This window comes from Mustela lutreola, chromosome 2 (genome assembly GCF_030435805.1).
Source record: "Mustela lutreola isolate mMusLut2 chromosome 2, mMusLut2.pri, whole genome shotgun sequence".
NCBI classification, from domain to species: Eukaryota; Metazoa; Chordata; class Mammalia; order Carnivora; family Mustelidae; genus Mustela; species Mustela lutreola.
This window is the reverse complement of record NC_081291.1, coordinates 59,825,476-59,847,295: the sequence shown is the minus strand read 5'-3', so window position 1 is coordinate 59,847,295 and position 21,820 is coordinate 59,825,476. Positions and strand designations below refer to the sequence as shown.

Below are 21,820 nucleotides of genomic sequence, written 5' to 3'. Positions count from 1 at the left end.
TGTCACAAAGAAGGCCTTCAAAAAAATATAAATCTCCCTTCCCTTCTTTTCCTCTGCATCCCTATGCCACTGTCTTTATTCAAACTCTCATCCTACTTTGGATTTACAATGTCATGTTATCTTCTCCGTTTGCACCCAGGGTTTCTCATCTACAGAAATTGTTGGGTCAGCAGGGGACCTAGCTAGGCTGCTGGCAATAGAAGTTCCATTCTAAGTCTTGTGGAAACCAGATTCTCTCCCTGGATGTGGCGCACAGTTGGGGAGGGGGAGACCATACAGTCTCATGCTCAGACATGTGGTTCTGACCCCTGTTTTGCAGAAATCAGTTCAGTGTGTTACTTTATCATCTGACCCAGAAGTGAAATCCAACCCTTTCCTCTGTTCTTCACAAGACCCCTCCACATCCATAGATGTTTGGATGTTTGAGAGACTTTCAAAAGCCTGTGGAGCATGTGGTGGACACTAAAAGTACCCCACTTAGGGTTTTCCCTAGCCGGTGAGGCCATCCCACAGCTTGTGTGGTTGTGGGCTGTTGACAGCTCACAGATGCTCCTTCACTGGGGAATTGTGCTGGGCTGCTGATAACTGACCAACATGGCAGACAGAAGGCCTGTCGCCTTGTCGTAGGATGAGACGAATTCTGGATATAATTTATTCTCCAGAGCACCTCCCCCACCCCAGCACTGCCCAGCATTAAAATGAAGCCAGTCTCCAGCTCTGACCAAACCTTTCCTTCGCCTTCCCCCGACCTCATCTTGTTCTCTTACTTCCTTTTTCTTGAGGCACTTCTCCAATAAATCACTTGAACCAGAATCACCTTCTCAAGCTCTATTTATATGGAAGAAATGGAGGATAGAAAGGAAGGAGCGAAATTTGCAAATCAACATATTTTGAATGAAAGTAGCAGATACCTTTGTTCATAAAAATCCTCTAGCCCTACATCTGGAATGTTCACTGGTTTCTTCACCCAAGCTATTCTCACTGGTCTCTCTCATTCACTCTCTCTCCTCCTCACCCCTTCTTTTCCAGGTTCCCAAAAGCAGCTCCAAATGATTCTTGCTATTTCATGTAGCAACTCGGTTCCAGATTCCAAACTGAGCTCTAGGCCCACTTTGGTAAATCAAAACCATTTAGCAACTTGGTTGAACAAAAGGGTGCTTCATTCAAGGTCACTGTGGCTGTAAATTGCAATTATTTGTGTTCCTCCATTACACATATGATCCTGTGTAAGAAGCACAAACACAATGCTCGGTACATTGCACTCAATGCATGACATGTGTGCTCCTTCGCCAATGTTTCCTAAATGCTTATGATCATTCACTGTCTTCTCAGGACATTTAGAATAAAGCTCTGACCTGGCCTACAAGGCCCTACATAATCTGAGCCCTTCCTGCTCCACTAACCTTCTTGCCTCTGGCTTTCCTCTGCTCCCTTCTCACTTTCCAGTCACGTAGATCTTTCTATTTCTTGAATGGGGCAAGATTTTCCCTGCCTCAGGGCCTTTGCACTGTTTGGTTCCCAGCCAAGTTCTTCCCCCATCTTCTCGTGGCGAACTTCTACTCATCCTTAGGTTTAAATTAAAATGTTTCTTTCTCAGAGAGGTTGCTATGGTCTCTCAAAGGAGGTCCCCTCCTATTAGTTTTTTTCTGTTTTTGGCACTTATCACAGTGCTTAGTAAGCTTATTTACATGCTTGCTTGTTTGTGTTTTCATTGGTTCCTTCCATTATAACAAAATTTCACTAAAGCAGGATATGTCTGGTTTGTCCTTACATTCCCCACGGCTAGTTCAAATGCTTGCTCAGTGCTTGGTGAGTGCTGCTCAGCAGGAGTTTGCTGAAGAAATCAAGCAGCAAACCGTGCAAAGGTCTCCCTCACATAATTGGATCAACCTCCTCGGTGGGCTTTTGGCCTTAGAACCTCACCCTTGGCTCGGCTTCAAGGGCGATCTTTCCACTGGCTGCTTCACTTCAACACGCTTTTTCACCGCCTAGGCACCACGACTCCGCGTGATCCCTCGTTACAGATGAGCGGTCCAAGCCGTCTAGACTACAGCCCCCACAATACCCCGCGGGCAGGCGCCACATGATTGGTTGAGCCTCTAACGGCGGCCAATAGGAAATGGCTTTGTTGGCTTGTGCCCCAGCAGCCCGAGTCCCGGGAAGCGCGGGGCGCATAGGGAGCTGCAATTCGGCGTTCGGCCGGTTGCTCTGGAGCCGAGTCGCGTGGCCGCCTGCCCGCTTGCCTCCTGTCATGGGGAGCACCGAGAGCAGCGAGGCCCGCAGGGTGTCCTTCGGAATGGACGAGGAGGAGCGGGTCCGGGTGCTGCAGGGCATCCGGGTGAGCGGGCCGCCGGCGGGCGCGACGAGCGAGCGCGGCCTGGGCCGGGCGGGCTTGGAGGGCGCGGGCCGGCCTGAGGGGAGGTTCGGGTCCGAGAGCGGGCGGGCGCGTCTCGCTCGTTGAGCCCCCCTAACGCCCGGGTGGCGAGCGTCTCTCCCTCCGCCGTGTACATGAGGGACGAGGCTCGGGGGATGCACGGGGTTGGCCACCCTGCAGTGGTCGCCTTCAGGCTTCACCACCCTGGCATCGGGGTAGAAAGAACGGAGAACGGGAGAGGTGGGGAAGCCACATCCCAGCTCCTGTTGACTCGTAGACCTGAATTTGTTCCCCTGCACTCCGTGCACGCGGCTTGTTCTGTATACTTGAGATGCTTCCAAGTCCTGGACAACGCAACAGCCTCTTAATTGAGGCTCTTCGCTTCTCAACACTGCAGCCAAAGAAGCAGTTAAAAAGTTGTGAATCAGATCATATATCCCTCCCCTTGCTAAAATCCCTCCAGTGGATGCCCAGCGCATTTAAGATGAAGAGGAACCACCTTAACGTTGCTTTACAAGGCTGGTGCGCCTGCCCTGTGTGACCACATCTCACGCCAGTTCCTTCCCTCTTCCCTCTCGTCTCTTTACTAGCCTTCCAACTGCAAGATGTAGTTTGGTCCAAGCACAGGACCTCCCTCTGCATTTGCTGTTTTTTCTTCCCTAGCTTTCTTAGATATGGCTCTTGTTACAGCTTGACTATCATCTGAGTATCTTTCGGTGACCACCCATCTAAAGTAGCTTTCCACCCCGACTGTCACATATATTTTTTTATCATAGTAGGCATTGCCATTGGAAACTTTAATTGATAATTTACTTGCTTATTGTGTCTCCCACCACAGTGTAAACTCCTTGAGACTAAGGCTTTTGTCTGATTCAAGACTCTGTCCCCAGAACCTAGAAGAAGAATAAAAATAGCTCACATTTGAGTGCTTAGTGGGGACTGTGGTTTCCACTGAATCCTTTACAGACAACCTCTCATTTACTTTTCAACAGCCCTGTGAGAAAGGTAGAATCCTATTTGCTCATTTTATAGAGTAAGGACAAGCTAGACACTGAGAGGTGAAGTAACTTATCCAAGGTCACCTAGGTAACAAGTGGGAGAGCCGGGTGAATAGGCCAACTCCAGGGCCTATTCATTGACTGTTGCCCCACCTGCACCTGTGCACTGCATGTAGTGGTTTGTAAATGATTGTCGAATGGTTTAAATGGATGAACCCAGTGAAACAGCGGCCAAGTTGAAATAAAATGCACAAAGCTGGGTGTAGTTGAATTGGTTAATAAAAAAACATCAGGAGGTCTGACTTCTGGGCAGATGCTCATTAGCTGGGTGGCCTTGGGCAAATAACTTACTTTTGAGTCCCAATGGCCACATTTCTAAAAGAGTTAGGGAGGGTGTAATAATCCTAGGAACTGCCTAGGATAAGACGAAGATGAGTGTGGAAGTGCTTAGAAATGGTAGTGTTTGGTGATGGCCTCTATTCTTAGGCTAGTGTAGTACTTAGCACATTTGGTGGTTGCTGGATGTTATCTAGTCTTGACCTGGCTTGAGGGAAGACAAAATGGGGAGGAGATTGCTCATGTTTGAAGACTGAGAGGGGCTCTCTCACCTTTCTCACCTGGTATCCAGTATTTGCAAATGCTGGAAAGTTAGGTCATTCAGGGTCTTCTAAGATTCAAGGGCGTCCCTTTGGAGGCGAGTTCCTCTAAGTTGACAGAAGATCATCATTTTGGGGGATATACTAACAGACTAGTATATTTTATTTCTAGTTACCTTAACAATTCTGCAAAGTATAAGTTCTCTTTAAAGATGGGAGAGTCAGGCTTAGAGCTGTTAAAGAATTCATCCAAGGTGTTAACCTACCTGAGTCACTGATGGGACTTTAGTGCAGATCTTTTGGATTCAAGAAAAAGCCTTTTCTCACTACTCCAAGCAACCTCCCTCAGTGATATGCAAGGCAGCCTGATAATTGTATGTCAAAGCCTCTACCTGTTCTGACAGAGTGCTGGGACCCCATTTAGTTCTCCCAGAGACTGTTGAAACTAGAGGGAACTTTGGTGACTCTGAATGCTGGGCAGACTCATCAAAGAGAATGACTTCCTCAGAGACACACAACGGGGTGCATGGCCCCATACTGAGAGCTCCTTCCTTCCTTCCCTCCTTCCTTTCTTCCACGTGTGTGCCTGTTTTTGGACAGGGAGATTTGAGATAGGAGGTGATAGCAGTGAAGTGTTTTGGTGTAGGGGCTTTTTCTACTGGCAGAGTTACTTGAGGGTTGGGAGTACACCTTGTTCTTAAGCTGGCAAGTAAAAATCAGTAGAGAAGATCATTGGATGAACCAAGTGAGAAGTTACTTTAGTAGAAGGTAGATGCCAAAGAAGACTATCTGCCCCAGGTCCTTCAGAGAAAGTTAAATATTCTTGAAGACCACTCATATGTAATCCCCAGGCCCTGATCTTGAAGAGTGCTCTAGTTCCCTTAAGATTCAATGCTAGGGCCTTGCTACTTTGCACACTTATTTGCATAAATTTACATATTGAGTTCAAGCCCTAATTCCATGGAAGGTAAAAGAAATTTAATTAATGCAAAACACTGCAATTATATTCAACTCCAGTTTTCAGTGCAAGCATGTGTGAAATACATAAAGATTTCATTTTATCCAGTATGTTTAACCTCATCCTCCAATGGAGAAGGAACACACATGGCAATAATGTCCTGTGTGTGCCCACTTTTCCTCTTCTCTGCCTCACAGGAGCATCCATACTTGGAAATTCAGATGAATTTGGTTGCTTTTCAACATGTAGACTCACCGTTCTCCCCTTTTCCCCTTTCAACTGCTCAGCTGTGTGCCATTCTTCCCAAGTTACCTCCTAGTCTGCTGCATACCTGTGTCCCCAGGCTCATTACGCTCTCAGAACTACATCACATTTACCATTATCCATTGCTTCCAAGAGGCAAATCTGGACCACTGCTGAGGGGAGGACCAAGAAGGATGTAGTAAGGTGCATAAGAAACAGTCCCCAAACATGCCGTTGCCAGAGAAGCCAGGTGCTTGAGCATTGCACCTATAGCCACTGTTTGTCATCCAGCACCTCCGTAAATGCTTCCTGCTAATGGGTGACTTGCCAGGTGCTGGGTCTGGCCTTGTAGAGACTATAAGAGATGAAGCATAAGGTCCTTGGCCTCATGGACCTCAGTCCAATAGCAGGAGCAAACCAAAAGAAAGCAAAAAAAGAGGCAAACTAATAAAAAACTGCAAGTGTTGTGAGGGAAACAAAAGTGTGCAAAGTAATGGGGCTCCCTGCTTGAGGCAGGATGACAGACACTGCTACCCTGAGGAGGGGACACTGAAGATGTGCCTGAGCTGGCTCTGAGAAGCGTGTGCTGTGCTGTGTTTTCCGAGCACTAGCTTAGACATTCCTCTTGCCAACCTTGTCAGCTGTTCGCCCCATCTCAGACTTGACACAGGTTCAAGGAGGTGAAGTAACCCAAGGTTACAGCTAGTTAGTGGTAGTGTTGCAGGCACAAACATGCCAGCTCCACAGGTCCTGTTTGTGGCAGCCACAGGGGTTGGGATGTTGAAGAAAGATGGCCAGGCGTTGAGCCTAGACAGGTGATGGGCCCTGAATGCCAGGGAGGGCTGTCTGCAGGTTTCCTTGGAAGCAATGTTGCAGGTCTGTAATCAGGAGTGGCGCTTCGGAAAAATATTACTTGATGATGGTGATTTTTCTTTTCTTTTTTAAAAATAGCATTTTTGAGATGTCTTTTATGTGTAAAACTCACCCATTTGAATGATTGCTAGCACATTTATGGAGTTGAGCAACTGTCACCACAATCGGATTTTAGCACATTTATTCACAAGACCTAAAAAAATCCTTTGGGCCTGTTTGCAGCCACTCCTTACTTTCACCACCAGCCCCAGGTAACCACTAATCCTTCTGTTGCTATGAATTTGGTTTTTCTGGACATTTTGCATATATGCACTTACACATCTTTTATAGCTGGCTTCTTTCACTTAGCGTAATGTTTCTGGTGTTGGCTTGTTGATGTAGCATGTATCAGTACTTTGTTCCTTTTTATTGCCTGGCTGTACTTTGGTTTTGTTTATCCAATCACTAGCTGATGGACATTGGGTTTGTTCTCAATTCTTCACTGTTATGAATAATGTTGCTGTGAACATGTGTATACAAGCTTTTATGTGTGTTTGTGGACACATATTTTCCTTTTTCTTGGATAGATACCTAAGAGTAGAATTGCTGGGTCATTCTGTTTATGAATTTAGTGAGTTGTTAGGTTTAACTTTTTAAGAAACTGTCAAAATGTTTTCTAAAATGACTCAACCATTTTATATTCCCATTGGCAATAGATGAGGGTTCCATTTTCTCCATATCGTCACCAACACTTGTTATTGTTTATCTTTTTTTTTAAAAGATTTTATTTATCAGAGGGGGGAGGGGAGAGAGCGAGCAAAGGCAGACAGAATGGCAGGCAGAGGCAGCGGGAGAAGCAGGCTCCCTGCTGAGCAAGGAGCCCGATGTGGGACTCGATCCCAGGACGCTGGGATCATGACCTGAGCCGAAGGCAGCTGCTTAACCAACTGAGCCACCTAGGCGTCCCTATTGTTTATCTTTTTGATTACAGCCATTCTAGTGGGTATGAAATGGTATTTCATTGTGGTTTGAACTTATATTTCCCAGGTATCTAATGTTGAACATCATTTCGTGGGCTTATTTGCCATATTTTTTTTTTTGCTAAACTATGTACTCAGATATTTTGCCCACTTTTCCTATTTTTCATTAATAAGTTATAAGATTTCTTTATGCTACATACAAGTCCTTTATCATATTACACATTGCAAATATTTTCTCCCAAAGTGTGGCTCGTCTTTTCGTTTTCTTAATGGTGTCTTTGAAGTGCAAACATTTTAATTTTGATGAAGTTTACTCTATCAGTTGTTTTCTCTTATTGTGCTTTTGGTGTCATACTTCAGAAATCTTTGCCTAACCCAATGTTACGGATATTTTCTCCTGTATTTTTTCCAAGAGCTTTATAGTTTTGGCTTTTATATTTGGTTCTATGATCCATTTTGAGTTAATTTTTATATGTTATGAGGTAAGGCTTTAAATCAGGTATTGGCAAAGTTTTCTATAAATGACCAGTTGGTAAATACTTTTCGCTTGCTGACCAAAAGGTCTTTATCATCACTGCTATTCAGCTCTGCCATTGTAGGGTTGAAGCAGCCACAGTCAGTATGTGAACAAATGGGTGTGGCTATGTTCTAATAAGACTTTATTTATAAAATCAAGCATTGGGTTAGATTTGGCTCAAGCACTAGAGTTTCTTGAACCCTAATCTAAATCTATCTCCTTTTTTTGGATGAAATATCTAAATTTTTCAAACTTGTTCAAATTTTTTCGAATTTTCAAAAGTGTTCAAATTTGTTGAGAAGACTATCCATTTCCATTTCCCGCTTTGGGACCTTTGTGAATATTAGTTGACCATAAACATAAGGGTTATTTCTCAACTCTCCATTCTGTTGAGAGTTCCATTGATCTGTATGCTATATGTCTATGCTAGTACAACACAGTCATGATTATTGTAGCTTTGTAGTAAGTTTCAAAATTGGGAAATATAAAGATGCCAGTTTGTTTGTTTGTTTTTTAAGATTGTTTTGGCTGTTCTGAGTGCTTTGCATTTCCATACACATTTTTGGATCAGTTGGCAGCTTCTCTTAAAAAACCCTATTGGGATTTTGACAGGGTTTGTCTTGCATCCGTAGATTACTTTGGGGAGAATTGCCATTTTAGCAATATGGAGTCCTCTGATCTATGAATATGAAATCTCTTTATTTAAATCTTTAAAAATTTTTTTCAGCAATGTTTTATACTTTCAGTGAACGTCTTATATTTATTTTCTTAAATTTATTAAATTATTTATAATTTACACTTAAGTTAAAATTTGTTAAAATACTTAAAAATATCGTATTATTTTTGATGTTGTTATGAGTGTAGTTTTTTTCTTAATTTTGGGGTTCTTCATTGCCAGTATGTAGAAATACAACTGATTTTTTGTATATTGATCCTGTATCCTGTAACCTTGCTGAACTCATTTATTCAAGTAGTTTTTTTCTGTGAATTTTATATAGCTAGGATCATGCTGACTATAAATAAGGAAAGTTTTAACTTCTTCTTTTCTAGCCTGGATATCTTTTTTTTTCCTTTCATTTTCATCCTTTATTGCATTGGCTAGAACCTTTAGTATACTATTGAATAGAAGTGGTGACAGTGAATACCCTTGCCTTGCTCCTGGACTTAGAAAACATTGTCTTCCACCATGAAGTATGTTAGCTGTAGGTTTTTCATAGTTGTCTTTTATAAGATTGATGGTTTTATCTTTTAATATTCTCAGTTACTTCTTTCTCTCTGTTATTATATCCTGTTTTTTGGTTTGTAGGCTCTTGGCGTGCAAAGACTATTTTATTTATATAAGTATCTGGTTTATTAGTATGTTGGATTGCATGTTTGGATTAATGAACTGATGATCCCTCTTTTAGCCAAGCTGACGATCTTTGGCATAATTTTACTCTTCTGTTTGTTTTACTTCCAAGTTTTAATACAAACTGGTTCCATTTGTATGCAGCACACTTTTCACCTTGGTATTGCCCTGTGAGATGCTTTTTGAGTCTCAGCATGAATGTTGATGCTCCCTATCATACTGCTTTACATTATATCCTTCATGGGGCACCTGGGTGGCTCAGTTGGTTGGGCGTCTGAGTCAGTTTCTAATCAGGTCATAATCTCATGGGTTGTGGGACCAACCCCCACCTCGGGCTCCATGCTCAAGCACGGAGTCTGCTTGGAAGAGTCTCTCCCTTTGCTCCTACCTTCCCTCCCCACACACATGCTCCTTTTCTCTCTCTCTTACTCTCAAATAAATAAATAAATAAATCTTTGTATTATGTCCTTTATCTTAGTTGATTGCATAGAAGCAGTGTGGCTAATGTGCCTCAGAAAGACCTGGCCTTGGGGAGCCTAGGTGGCTCAGTTAGTTAAGCATCTGCCTTTGCCTCAGGTTATGATCCCAGCATCCTGGGATTGAGCCCCGCATCGGGCTACCTGCTTTGTGGGGAGCCTGCTTCTCTCTCTCCCTCTGCCTGCCTCTCCCCCTCATTGTTCTCTCTCTCTCTCTGTCAAATAACTAAATAAATAAATCTCTAGAAAAAGAAGGAGAGGGAGAAGGGAAAAGGGAGACAGATAGACCTGGCCTTGAGCTCTGACACTCAAAGTAGTAAGTCTCTCTTCTTACATGCAGGATGTACCTATTTAGCTAGGTGCCTTGAAGGGGTTGGATCACAAGTCCTCTCCAGACTTCCCCAGCTTTAACACTATCTGGCTGACCCTTTGGAGGAATGTAGTTAATGGGGCCATAGTAGGAAATGCCAACTTGAAAAGTCAGGAAGTGGATGGTCAAGGTCCCTACACTTTTCTGTGAATGATGTGTGGAGCTGGATGTCAGGTCCAGCAGGCATTGCTGGCCTGCATTGTGTGCCAGTCCTTGGGCTAGGTGTTTGCCCAGGTGTTATTCTTTTTGATGCTTCCTAAACATTGCATCTGACACATGGTGAGGTATCGGAAAACAAAGTAGAGCCAATTCTGAAGAGAAGCAGAGCACTTTAAGTTTCTCTGCCTTTCCCCCTTAGCTGCTGAGGAGTAGAGGATCATCTTCAAGACAGAGAAGACTCAGGTACCTGCATGTAGACATTTCCTTATGATCCTCCATTTACCTGTCTCGGGTTCTCAAACTCACTGTGTTCGAGGACAGTAAAGGGCTGGGCATACAACCACGCTGTACTTTAGGCACAGATTTAGCAACTTTTGAGGGTTTTTTGAACATCCCTTAAATCTTCTCTTAATAGTACTGCAGTCGTAATCAGTAGTGACGTTTGAATAGTATTAAGAGTTTTTTTTTTAAAGATTTTATTTATTTATTTGATAGAGAGAGATCACAAGTAGATGGAGAGGCAGGCAGAGAGAGAGAGAGAGAAAGAGAGGGAAGCAGGCTCCCTGCTGAGCAGAGAGCCCGATGCGGGACTCGATCCCAGGACCCTGAGACCATGACCTGAGCCGAAGGCAGCAGCTTAACCCACTGAGCCACCCAGGCGCCCCTGAATAGTATTAAGAGTTAAGGTGATTTCTACCTTCCCTTCTTTCTGACTTTTGAATATAACCCATGTATAAGATGAAATTCCATCCTAATAATACTCCCTAACTGTGTCACAGTGTGGTGTTAAAGATCTTTCTCTGTAAAAGTAAAATCTATAAAGTCATGTAAATATAAGGAGAGTTGTTAACTCTAACTCTGACTAAGTTCATCTTGGGTCAGTTCCCTCATTTGGGAAGCAAAGACACTGCACTGGAAGCATCTTTGATCCTTCAGGTCTCCAGTCTACCTTTACCACCTCTTGGTGGGGGGTCACTTCACGCTGTCCTGCAGCAGCTCTGGTTTCCAGATCAAACCTGCCGCCTCTCTGTTTCTCTGCTGCTGGTGGAGGCTTCAGAATGTTTCCTAGTTGAACCCTCTTTACCTGGCCCTGGCCATTCTCTTTCATCCTCATTCATGAGCTGTTGACTTTTGGATTCTAAGTATCTAACCCAGAGATGTCTTGTCCCATATCCCATGGGTGCGTGTAATTCACTACAGCAGCTGGAACTCACCTGCATCTCCCACCTCTGCTTTCCTTAGAATCACTTGGTTCCAACCAGCCAGTCCCTCAGCCAGAAAACTGGGTCCTGCATTCCCTTTTTTTTCCTCTACATTCAGTGACAGATCTTGGTGTTTTCCCGTCTAGCCATTTCTCTGTTTTTGCTTCTCTTTATCCTTGTTAACTCTTTATCTTTTTCTGGTCCATTCTGTCTTTCCTTGACCATCTGATAAATTGTTCTTTTTCCCAGTAGACTTGCCTCCCACAAATCTATACCTCCTAGTGCTAGCAGGGTCATTTAAAAAAACCAAAACAAAACATAAATTTTACTCTTGAATAGGCTTCAGGCAAATGGTATTACAATTCTGGCAGTTCCAAAGGAGGCACGTAGGGAAAAAGTTCATCTCCCTTCCCACTTGTTTCGTCTATCTTGCTCTCTGCGGCAGTCACTCTTACCAGTGGGCCGTGCTAGTGATTGTGCAGAGTTAAAGCTAATTATGTCTCTCCCTTAGGTTAAAGGCAGATTTCAGGGCCTGGCTCACGGTGTCCTCTTGTGTGCTGGTGCCACTTGCTGCTTTTTGTTGCACGGGTTGGCTGAGAGGACACCTGCTCCTGATGTATTCTGAGCTGCTTTGTGCTTCTCTGCCTGTGATTCTGTTCCCCTTTGTCTGCAGTATTTTCTCTCCCTGTGATGGGCTAAATTCCTTGTCATCTTCTGGACCTTTCAGGTGTTACCTTCTGAAAGGCACCCTCTGTGGTGTCACTCTCTCACCCTGGGTTGTCCCTGTCTGTGTCTTGCAGACTTTGTGCTCACCTCCCAGTGTGTACGGCATGGGCAGAGATGATCTCTTCCTTGCTTTTTCCCTTACTGCCCTGGGAACAGGAATCATATGTGTTTGTCTTTCTGTCCCCGGTACCTAGCTCAGAGCCAGTTTCTCTTATCCCAACCCATAAATCCAGAAACTTTGTGGTATTAATTGATTTGAATTGATTGCCAACATTTAGAACTTGGAGACTTTACATCAATTCAATTTTTAGCTCTTTGGGGGAAAAAATTGAAAGTCTGGTTCACATTCCCATATGGCAGTACTTTCCTGGAGGTGTGAGGTAGTTGCCCTCTCTGGGGGATATGCTCTCATCACGGTCCCCACCATGTTGTCCTTGCACGTATTTTTTTACCCCTACCAGGCCCATTCTATTAATTTTGTCACTTGCCTGATGCCTGTGGACATTTGTGTTTGCCACGCTCAGTGTAGGAGGTCCCCGAGGGCTCTTCTTGTTCTGACATTCTGGGATTTAAATCTGTGGTGAGCAGCTGGTGGATCTAATTTGAGCTCATAGAAAACTGAAAGACTAGTGAACGAAATCTCCAAGGCAACAGCCTGAGGCAAGGAGAGGAATCTTTTTAGAACCACTAGATTGGGCAGTACCTCTACCGGGACTGGGGTGTTCAGGCACCAGGAGCTACCGATAGACTCAGCTTCCTGCAAGCTCATTCTTCTGGAAACTGCCCCAGGTGCTCAGCCTGACTGGAGAAGCCTGAGGCCCAGCTTGGAGAGGGTAGTGAGCTGCAGTTTATCTCCTGGCACCCTTCAGATCCTCAGACAGTGTCGCCGCAAATGGCCTTGGCTGTGGCTGCTCTGGCCTGGTTGTTGCGGACTTACCACAGAACCTCGGGCTAGCTGCCTCTCAGCACCGCAGCTTTTCCATCTTTGCTCAAAGAGGACAGCTCCTCTCCTGCCCCGAAGTGAGCTGGGCCTGGGGCTATGCACTTATTTGGTGAACATCAAAGCATTTGCTAATGTAAAGAGTAACGCTTAGGAAGCTGCCTCCACATTGCTGCTTCTCACATGTATCATCTAGATGAGTAACATGTTAAGACTAAAAAAGTGCTCATTTTCATATTGACATTCTCCTAATTTAAGTAGGCTGTCTGTTTTATGAGTACCTAGTGCTCTCCCTCCCTCCCCCTCCGCAGGGGCTTGGTAAAGCATCATCAATGGGGGTAGGGTGGGGAACGTGACTTGCAAGTCTTTTTATTTTTCTTGAATTGGCCGTTCTGAAAACATGGTCACTTGCCACATCACAGTGGCTCTGTACTCCTGCCTTACTGCAGGTATCACCGTTAGGTGCCCAGGGTTGGGATCCATGTCTCGGCCTGGACACTGAAGACTTCCTGTGACCTTGGACGAGATGTCCCACCTCCCTGACTCCCAGTTTCTTCATTTGTAAAATGGGAATGCATTTAGCCTGGGGGCTGGCATGGGAGCTTGCTCAGTGGTTATTTGGTGGGCTGTTTCTATCATTATCTCTAGACAGGAGCCCCTGTCCCCTCTCCTGCGACCGAGTTCCTCTGCCCCAACTGTGAGCTTTGTTGCCCTGTTCTGGAGTCAGGGGCCATAACATCCACTCTCTGATCTGCCCTGTGGCACTCTGATGCCAAGGATTCCGTAATTTCTTTCTCCACAGGCAACCTCTTGCAGCAGCATCCTATGTAGTGTGTTTACTTGCCTGGGGAACAGTGCTGCCTGAATGGATTTAGAGTTGTCACACACACACTTACAGAGCAGTGCTCCACTCAGTGACTATGCCTCCCTCCCCAGTGAGCCAGGCCTGGGCCTTGCTGTCATCTTTCCCTTGTTCTTCCTTTAAGAATTCTTGCAAAAGGCATCTTATTTTTAAATGCCAACTGTTCATAATTTCTCATGAATCCTTTCAGGCTTTTTCCAAGCCTCCATATACAAGCACACTCTTTCCCTTTTTATAGCACAAATGAGAATATAGTACATATACCACTTGGTAAAATGCTTTTTTCATTTGCCCTGCGCATTCATTCAGATGCCAGATCCCCAGTTACTTCACTTTGCAACCACCCTCCGCCCCGACTCCTGCAGAGATGACACTTTCTAGCCCTCTCGCTTCTGATGTGCAGTGTTTGTGGCAGCGACGCTGCCTCCAGCCCTCTGTGACCCCCGCCCCTCTTGCTGCTTTGCCAGGCTAGTGTGTGTGAAGAGGAGATCGTGACCGCGGCCCTACTTAGAAAGCGTCAACGGCTCCCAGTTGACTGCAGAAAAGATTCCATTCTCCTTACCTTGTCCTTTAAGGCCCTCACCAGGTAGAGCCCACCAGCCCTGCACCTCTTCCTTCCTTCATGGACCTGTGCTTGGTCCAGCCAAACCTCAGACGTCTCCCTCTGTGTCTTCCATGTGTCCTTCCTCTCTGTAACACCCCTCAACTCCTACCCTTGTCTCTGGTCATCTGTTCAGGCCCATCTCAAGCTATCTCAGGCTGACACTTAGGTGCTTCTAGAGAGCTCCTGAGTATGCTAGCTCAGCTTCTCTCACCTGACAGCTTAGCAGCTCATGTTTTCTAGGCCTTTCACCATCCTGCCCACCGCCCCGTCCCCCATCCAGCCATAAGCTCTTTGAGTATGAAGTTCTTGGCTTGTATCTTGACATAACCCATTGCAGTAGCTCAGTGTTATGGACCTGGGCCTTTAGTATTTCTTTAGTTCACATGTTTAACAAATATTTGAGCATTTCCAGTGTCTGGCCACTTTCTAGGGCCTGAAGATACATCAAGGACAAAACAGAAGCCCACAGCCCTTGTGTTCTGGTAGGAGTGATGACAAGCAGGTGGTCACACGTGTATTCTGTCCCATGGGTGACAACCAGTGCTGTGAGAAATGAGGCTGAGGAAGGGAGAGAAGGAGTGATGGTGGGGTTTTGACTTCAGACAGAGTTGGCAGGGATATGCAGAAGTACCTTGTGGCCGGGCCTACCTCTAACTGACTGGTGTGCCCTGGCATCTCTTTGCAACCCTGACTCCTCTGCCCTTCGTTGCTTTGGTGGTAGTTGACCCTTCTTGGGGGAGCCCCTGGCCTGTGAGTGCTGCTTGGCGAGTGCCTCTCTGCCTGCTCTTGTCAGCATCAGCATCCCACCCCCCCCACCAGCTGACTAGCACCATGGTTCAGGAGTCAGGCAGCCCTCTGTGCAGTGGGTCATGCACCCCGGAGTATCCCAGCAGGGGGCGAGTGCTTTAACCTTTTTGTGCCTTGGTTTCCTCAACTGGAAAAAGCAGGCATCATACTGTGAGGATTACGGAGGTGGTCTGTGCAGAGTGAGTGCTGACTTCATGTCAAGGTTAGTATTAGTAGAGGGCATTATGACCCATAGCTATCGTCGCTCTGATCTGCTCTGATATACTGCGGTGGCAGGCCAGTGCTCCCTCCTGTCCACACCCTTCCATCGCCGATAGGGAACACCCATGTGTGTTTCATAAGGCAGCACCCTGCTCCCCGGCCTCATAGTTGTGAGGTGGCCACGTGACTTACTCACAGCCCTGTGTGGTTTGATAAAGAAACCTCTTGCCCCCTCTTTGGGGACTCGCCTGTCCATTCAGTGTTTTTGGGTGAGGGAAGCCTTTTGGTTAATGTCATGGTGTGGTAATTGGTAGGAAGTGCAGCCTGGGTTCCCAGCTGTGTTTCTTACCACAAAGTGTTGAATTTTCCATGCCTGACTTGGGCTGTCTGCGGCCTGCCCACGCACTGCCATGGTGCTGGTGGAGGGTGAGAGGCTGCATCTGGAGGCGGGGGGGAGTGGTCCCTGGAGACTTGGGGAGGCATCAGGTGCCTGTGCCATGGTGGAAGTGGGACAAGGCCCCCTCCTCAGAGTCCTCATGTCACTTGGGGCTGAGGGCAGGTGCAGGTTTGAGTCTCCAGTTGTCAGAGCCAGAGGGTGCTTTAAAAAGAATCTGTCCATTTTAATTTTGTGCAGAATATGGATGAGGAGGGAAGAAAGCTGCTCAAGGTCACAAAGCTGCAGGTGGAGCACTTAGAGCAGCGCTTGGTTTATAATACATGGTAGCTGTTAACTATCGTCACTCTTACTGATTAGTTTGTGCCTTTTTTCACACTCTTGTGTGCCTTGTATGTGGGTGACAATATTTGTGTACTGCTTTGTCGTTTCTCATGGTAGCTAATACTGATTGCTTACTTGGTGCCGACTGCTTTGCGTGGATGGCTGCTTTTAATCCTCGCCACAGCCCCACAGTCTGGACCATTAATTATTTCCACCTCACAGATGAAGAGTCTGATTTATAGAGAAGTCCCCCGCCCAGGATCACCTAGTTAGGAAGCAGCTTAGTTGGAATTCAAATCCAGGCCTGTTTGACCCCAAAGCACTGAAGTTCTGAGCAGTACAATGTGGTCAGTCCAGCTTCCAGGGGCCTCCATATTGTAGGTGAGAACATGATGCTCAGAGAAGCCAGAGAACTGTGTCCAGGCCACACGGCCGACCACAGTGCTTTTCTTTCCCTGCACTGCTCTGATTGTGGCCCTCTGTCTCCTGACCACACAGGATCCCGTCTGGCCACCTCTCATGCCACAGTGACCAGTGGGCCTGTGGCGCTGAGCTCCCAGACCGGTCTGGCTCCGGAGGCCCCCATTCTGGCTCTGTTGGTACAGGAAGCATTGCCCAGATGGTGTTTATTCTCGCATGACTACTGTGTGTATATGTATATTTGTTGATTAAAATATTACTTGCTGTATTTTGTAGCAACATTAAAAAATATTACAAATCTCCTACTGCCAACAAGAAGCTTGCCAATGTTTTCCTTAACCCCTCACTCACCAAGTGGTGTGGTTCAGTTGATGCCCACCCCCCCATCCCCCCAGGCTGGGCTGAGGAAATCGGAGCCTGTGACTCACCTGTGTAGAACCCTGCCATACCTTCCTTGGTCCCTAGGTCAAATTTGGGCTTTTTACATCAGTGGGTCTGGGTTCGTGGTCTTGCCTTGGCCGGCCTCCTTGGCCTGGTCATCTGGTCCCGTTCTCCTTCTCACACACTGGCCTTCTGTTAGGCACTTGGATGTGCCAGACTCTGTTCTTCTCAGAGGATTTGCACTTACTCACGCCTCTGCTTTTCTCCAGAATCTCAACATGCCAGTACAGTCAGGGTCTCTTCATGTGAGGTGGGAGTATTGACATTAATGTCCTCCCCTCTGAGGGACCTTCCCCAGTGCCTGTGGCTTCCTGCACTGCCCCCTGCGTGCCCCCATCACCACAATGCTGCGTTTTATTCTTTTTAAGCACTTGTCACCTAATGTGCTTCACCAATCTTTAAGACACACATTTTAATATCTCTGGAACAGGAAATCATATAATAGGCGGAATATTAATTTCATTGGTGTTTTTTGTCTCTCTTCAGATTATATGAAAATAACTGGGTGATTTACAATTGACGGTGTCTTAGGTTGGATGAAATAGAATTTGTGAAATTATTTACTTGTTAATTGTCTCTCACTTCCCCTGAGAATGTAAGCTCTATGAAACAGGGACTGTGTCCCTTTCATGGCTGTTTTGTTGTTTCTTCACACCCGTGGTTTCTAGAACATTGCCATCACACCATGGATACTTAATAAGCAGATATTTGATGAAGGAAAGTGGGTTGTCATTACGGAGCCCTTGACCAGGCTGCTCCCTCTGGTCCCCGTATGGCTGCAGTGCCATGATCTTTTCTCTGTGTGCAGTGCATGCTCTTCCTGGTCACGTGGCCCTTCTCCACTGAGAGGAATGGGGCCTTACCAGCCATGGATGCCTCTTTTGTGCACATCACACATGTCACTGATGCTTCACCCGCAGCCATATGGATTCTTTTTTTTTTTGTATTAAGATTTTTTTTTTTTAATTTATTTGACAGAGAGAGATCACAAGTAGGCAGAGAGGCAGGCAGAGAGACAGAGAGGAGGAAGCAGGCTCCCCGCCGAGCAGAGAGCCCGATGCGGGACTCGATCCCAGGACCCCGAGATCATGACCTGAGCCGAAGGCAGCGGCTTAACCCACTGAGCCACCCAGGCACCTGCCATATGGATTCTAGGACCACTCAGTGTTCTCTCCCCTCAGGACACATGCCCTGCGCGCCCTGTCCCTCAGAGGACTGGTGCATCTCATCAAGCCCACTTGCAGATGGAGGGAAGAGGGGAGCCATGCCCTGTGGTGTGCTGGTAAAAGTTTAACAACCAGATCTCTGCCCAAGAAAAGTCCCTGATGTGTGGTATTTGCTAATTTCCGTGGTGGAAATACTCTGTATCATGGCCAATTTCAGGCTACTGTCATGAAGTCAACCAGTTTGCAAAATGGCTGAAGATTTAAAAATCGGCTCTCCCGAGCTGGCTCCAGCATGTCATTGGGACACCCAAATTTTTCCCTGCAGCCTGAGTTCACTGTTGAGTGCCAGCTCCATGTCCCCACCTGCCTGGAAGAGCATTCCACTGCAACCGTGCTGTCGCCCTCCATCCAACCTGGTGTCCCACCTTTGCCCTCTGTGCGGTAATTTGAGCAAGAAGTGGGCACACTGCACTGTGGAGCTACCCCTCCGCTTTCCTGACACTGACTCATTTCAGGTCTTAGTTGCTGCAGCCGTAATAAAGGAGGGAGCCAGCAGGCTGGTAGGGGCTCTTTCCCTGTTCTCATCTGAGTCTTTTCTATCCACATTCCAGCTCATTGGCTACTCTTCCAGAATAGTCTCTTCTTGATTTCCCTTTTCCTGGCATTCTTATGTTGTCCCACTAACTCTCTCCTTTGTTCCTTACTGAGGCCACCGGGCAAAACCTCTCATCCATGCCACTACCACTGCTGCTGGTGCCACACCCACTTGTCACATCATGATCAAGGCTCCGCTGCCCACTCCACTGCTCCGTGTAGCAGTGCTGAGTATCCTCCCAAGAGCACAGTCTTGTGTTCTTTCCTGGCTCTGAAACTTTCAGCAATGCCCTGCAACTGTTGGAGGCCTTCTGCCTGACTTCGAAGCCTCTCTCAGTATTGGCTTCATCCAGATCTACCTTTACAACCCACACCTTCCAAAATGATCTTGGGGCTGCAGGCACTCTGCTCTCTGACTGTCCATCCCCCTGTTCTTTGTGCCCTGCCCTGCAATACACTGTAGCATCTGTTCTGTCGAATTCTGCTCTCACCCTCAGGAACCCACACAGGCACACCTTTCATAGGATAACCTGCTTATGCTGAATGACAGTCCTGTCTGGACTGCTCATTTTTGTCTTTCTCTCTTTATTGGTAGCTGTTTTATTGAGATACAATTCACATACCATATAATCCACCCATTTAAAGCATATAAGTCCATGGTTTTTAGAATTTTCATAGGGGTATGTAACTACCATCACAGTCATTTTTAGAATATTTTCACTAAGCACAAGGCAACCACTAACCTACTTTTTGTCTTTAGAAATTTGCCTTTTCTGGACATTTCAAATAAGTGGAATCGTGCAGTGGGTTGCTGTTTGTGTCTGGCGTATTTCCCTTAGCATAATGGTTTCAGGTTTGTGCATTTGGTAGCACATCAGTACTTCATTCTCTTTTATTGCCAAATTATGTTCCATTGTGTTGATAGACCATATTTTAGGACCCATTTTCTATCTGATGAACATTTAGGTTCTTCCTACGTTTTGGCCATTACGGATAATGCTGATAAGAGCATCCATGTACAAATTTTTGTGTGGATATATATTTTCATTTCTCTTGAGTAGATACCTGGGAGTGGAATTGCCAGATCAAATGGTAACTCTCTGCTTAACGTTTTGAGGAACTGTCAGACTTCCATGGTGGCTGTGGAACTTTATGTTGCCATCAGCAATGTATGAGGGTTCTGATTTCTCCATCTCCTTGCCAACATTTGTTATTATCTGACTTTTGATTGTAGCTTTCCTAGTGGGCACGAAGTGCTGTCTGTCTCATTGTGGTTTGAATTTGCATTTCTCTAATAATGAATGATATTGAGCACATTTCATTTTTGTATTAGCCATTTGTATATCTTTCTTGGAGAAATAACTTCTTTTTTTTTTTACTCATTTTTAAAAATTGGGTTATTTTTCTTTGTATTATTGAGTTGTGGGAGTTTTCCCTGTCCTTTGTCACGTGTATGATTTGTAAATATTTTCTCCCATTTTATAGGCTGCCTTTTCACTTCCTTTATTGTGTCCTTTAGTACACAAAACTTTTTAATTCTGATATAAGTCCAAAATACCTAATTTTCTTCGGTTACTTATGCTTTTGGTGTCATATCTACAAATCCACTGCCAAAGCCAGAATCATAAAGACTTACCTCTGTGTTTTCTTTTATTTATCCTAATAATGTTTTAGCTCCTCCATTTAGGTCTCTGATCCATTTTGTATTAATTTTTGTCCAGTATGAGGTAGCCATTCAACTTTCTCCTTTGCATATTGAAACCCAGCTGTATCAACATCATTTGTTGAAGAGAACAAATGAGGGTTCTTTCCCCCATTCAGTTGTCTTGGCCCCTTGTCGATCAATTGAACATAGATCTATAGGTTTATTTCTGGATTCCCGACTCTCTTCCACTGCTATGTATGCTTGGTCTTCTCTTGTCCTATATCCTTAATTAGCTATTTGATTTGTATTTATTTGAAATAGTAGAGGGACTCAGTATAATCTTTGGTTGCTAAAAAACGTTCATGGTAAACAGTTACAACACAGCAGTGCCCAAAGTGAAAGCCCTTCCCCAGCTGCCCACTAACCATCATGTTTTCTCTGTAGCCTCATAGATGTTCACTTCTGACCAGATACATATATTTGCATATATGCATATATGTGAAAGTTCAAATGCACAGCCACATTTGTGAATGTATACATGCGCATACTGACATATTTATATCTCTATGTCTGCATTTCTACAATTGCATATCTCTTTTTACAAAATTGGGCTATACAAAGCTTTCTATGACTTTAACCATCAAGAGGATATCCCATACACCCTTCATGTCAGTAGTATGTTTTACCTCATTCTTTCTTAATGGCTCCATCATATTTCATAGAAAGCATACACCATCATTTTTTCATCCAGTTCCTTATTGTTGCATATTTATGTTTTTTTCCTTTTTTTTTGTTTTTTGTTTTTTGTTTTCTGTTCCATTTCTGCTGTGTTCATGTGGGAGCACTTTTCTCGGCTGGGAACCTGGAAGTGGAGTTGCTGATCATGGCTTTTGTCTGAAAGTCATTTTTAACATTTTCCCTTCAACTGTGCTTTATGATGCCTTGCACATATTAGGTACTTAATAAATATTTACTGAAGGGAACTCTTAAGGGTTTTTACTCTGGATTTATCCCTAGCTTGCTATTTCATTTCGGTAAACTGTTTTATGACACCCTCATGACTATTTCACTTCCTCTGAAATGAATGAAATTGTTGGTTATCCAGTCTTCATTAGGGGGAACTGTGATGGGATGAGTCAGGCAGTGTTGTCATGTCTACTCTGTGTGGTGCTGGGAATATACGGAGAGGAGTGGGAGGTCATCCCAGTTTTTGAGGTGTTCACAGGTAGGAAGGATGGTTCTTCCCTAAGAGCACACATGTGTTATGATGGGAGTGAAAAGGAAGGGGAGGATTGATGCTTACTTTGAGTGCTGTCAGGGGAGGGCCCATGGAGGAGGGACACTGAGATACCCTAAAAGGAAGGGGAAGCCTTGGGCAGGTGGAGATGTCCTGGGACTGGACAGCTGCTGCTGGTTCTCGGCCAAGAGCAATGTAATGGGCGCAGAGGAGGTGAAGAAAGTTATTCAACGGAGTGCCGGGTAGGTGCGGGGAACAGTAGGAAACTGCTGGAAAGCCAGTGGGGGACATACTGTGGTCAGCCTAGAAGCCATACAGGGCTTTGGCTCTAATCTTCTAGGACTGGGCTACCTTGAGAGATTTTTGAGTAGAATTGTATGATTGAA

At 45.3% G+C, this 21,820-nt stretch overlaps 1 protein-coding gene across 7 annotated transcripts in view; it reads left to right on the top strand.

Annotated features, from left to right (window-relative positions):
* The first annotated feature begins 2,145 nt into the window (after positions 1-2,145).
* Positions 2,146-21,820, top strand: part of CHCHD6 (coiled-coil-helix-coiled-coil-helix domain containing 6) — a 246,815-nt gene continuing 227,140 nt past the window's right edge. For all 7 annotated transcript variants that reach the window (XM_059161937.1, XM_059161934.1, XM_059161932.1 and 4 more), the window contains exon 1: positions 2,146-2,338. In XM_059161937.1, the coding sequence (XP_059017920.1) occupies positions 2,252-2,338 (87 nt within the window). In that variant the 5' untranslated portion in view covers positions 2,146-2,251. The remainder of the gene's footprint in view (positions 2,339-21,820) is intronic.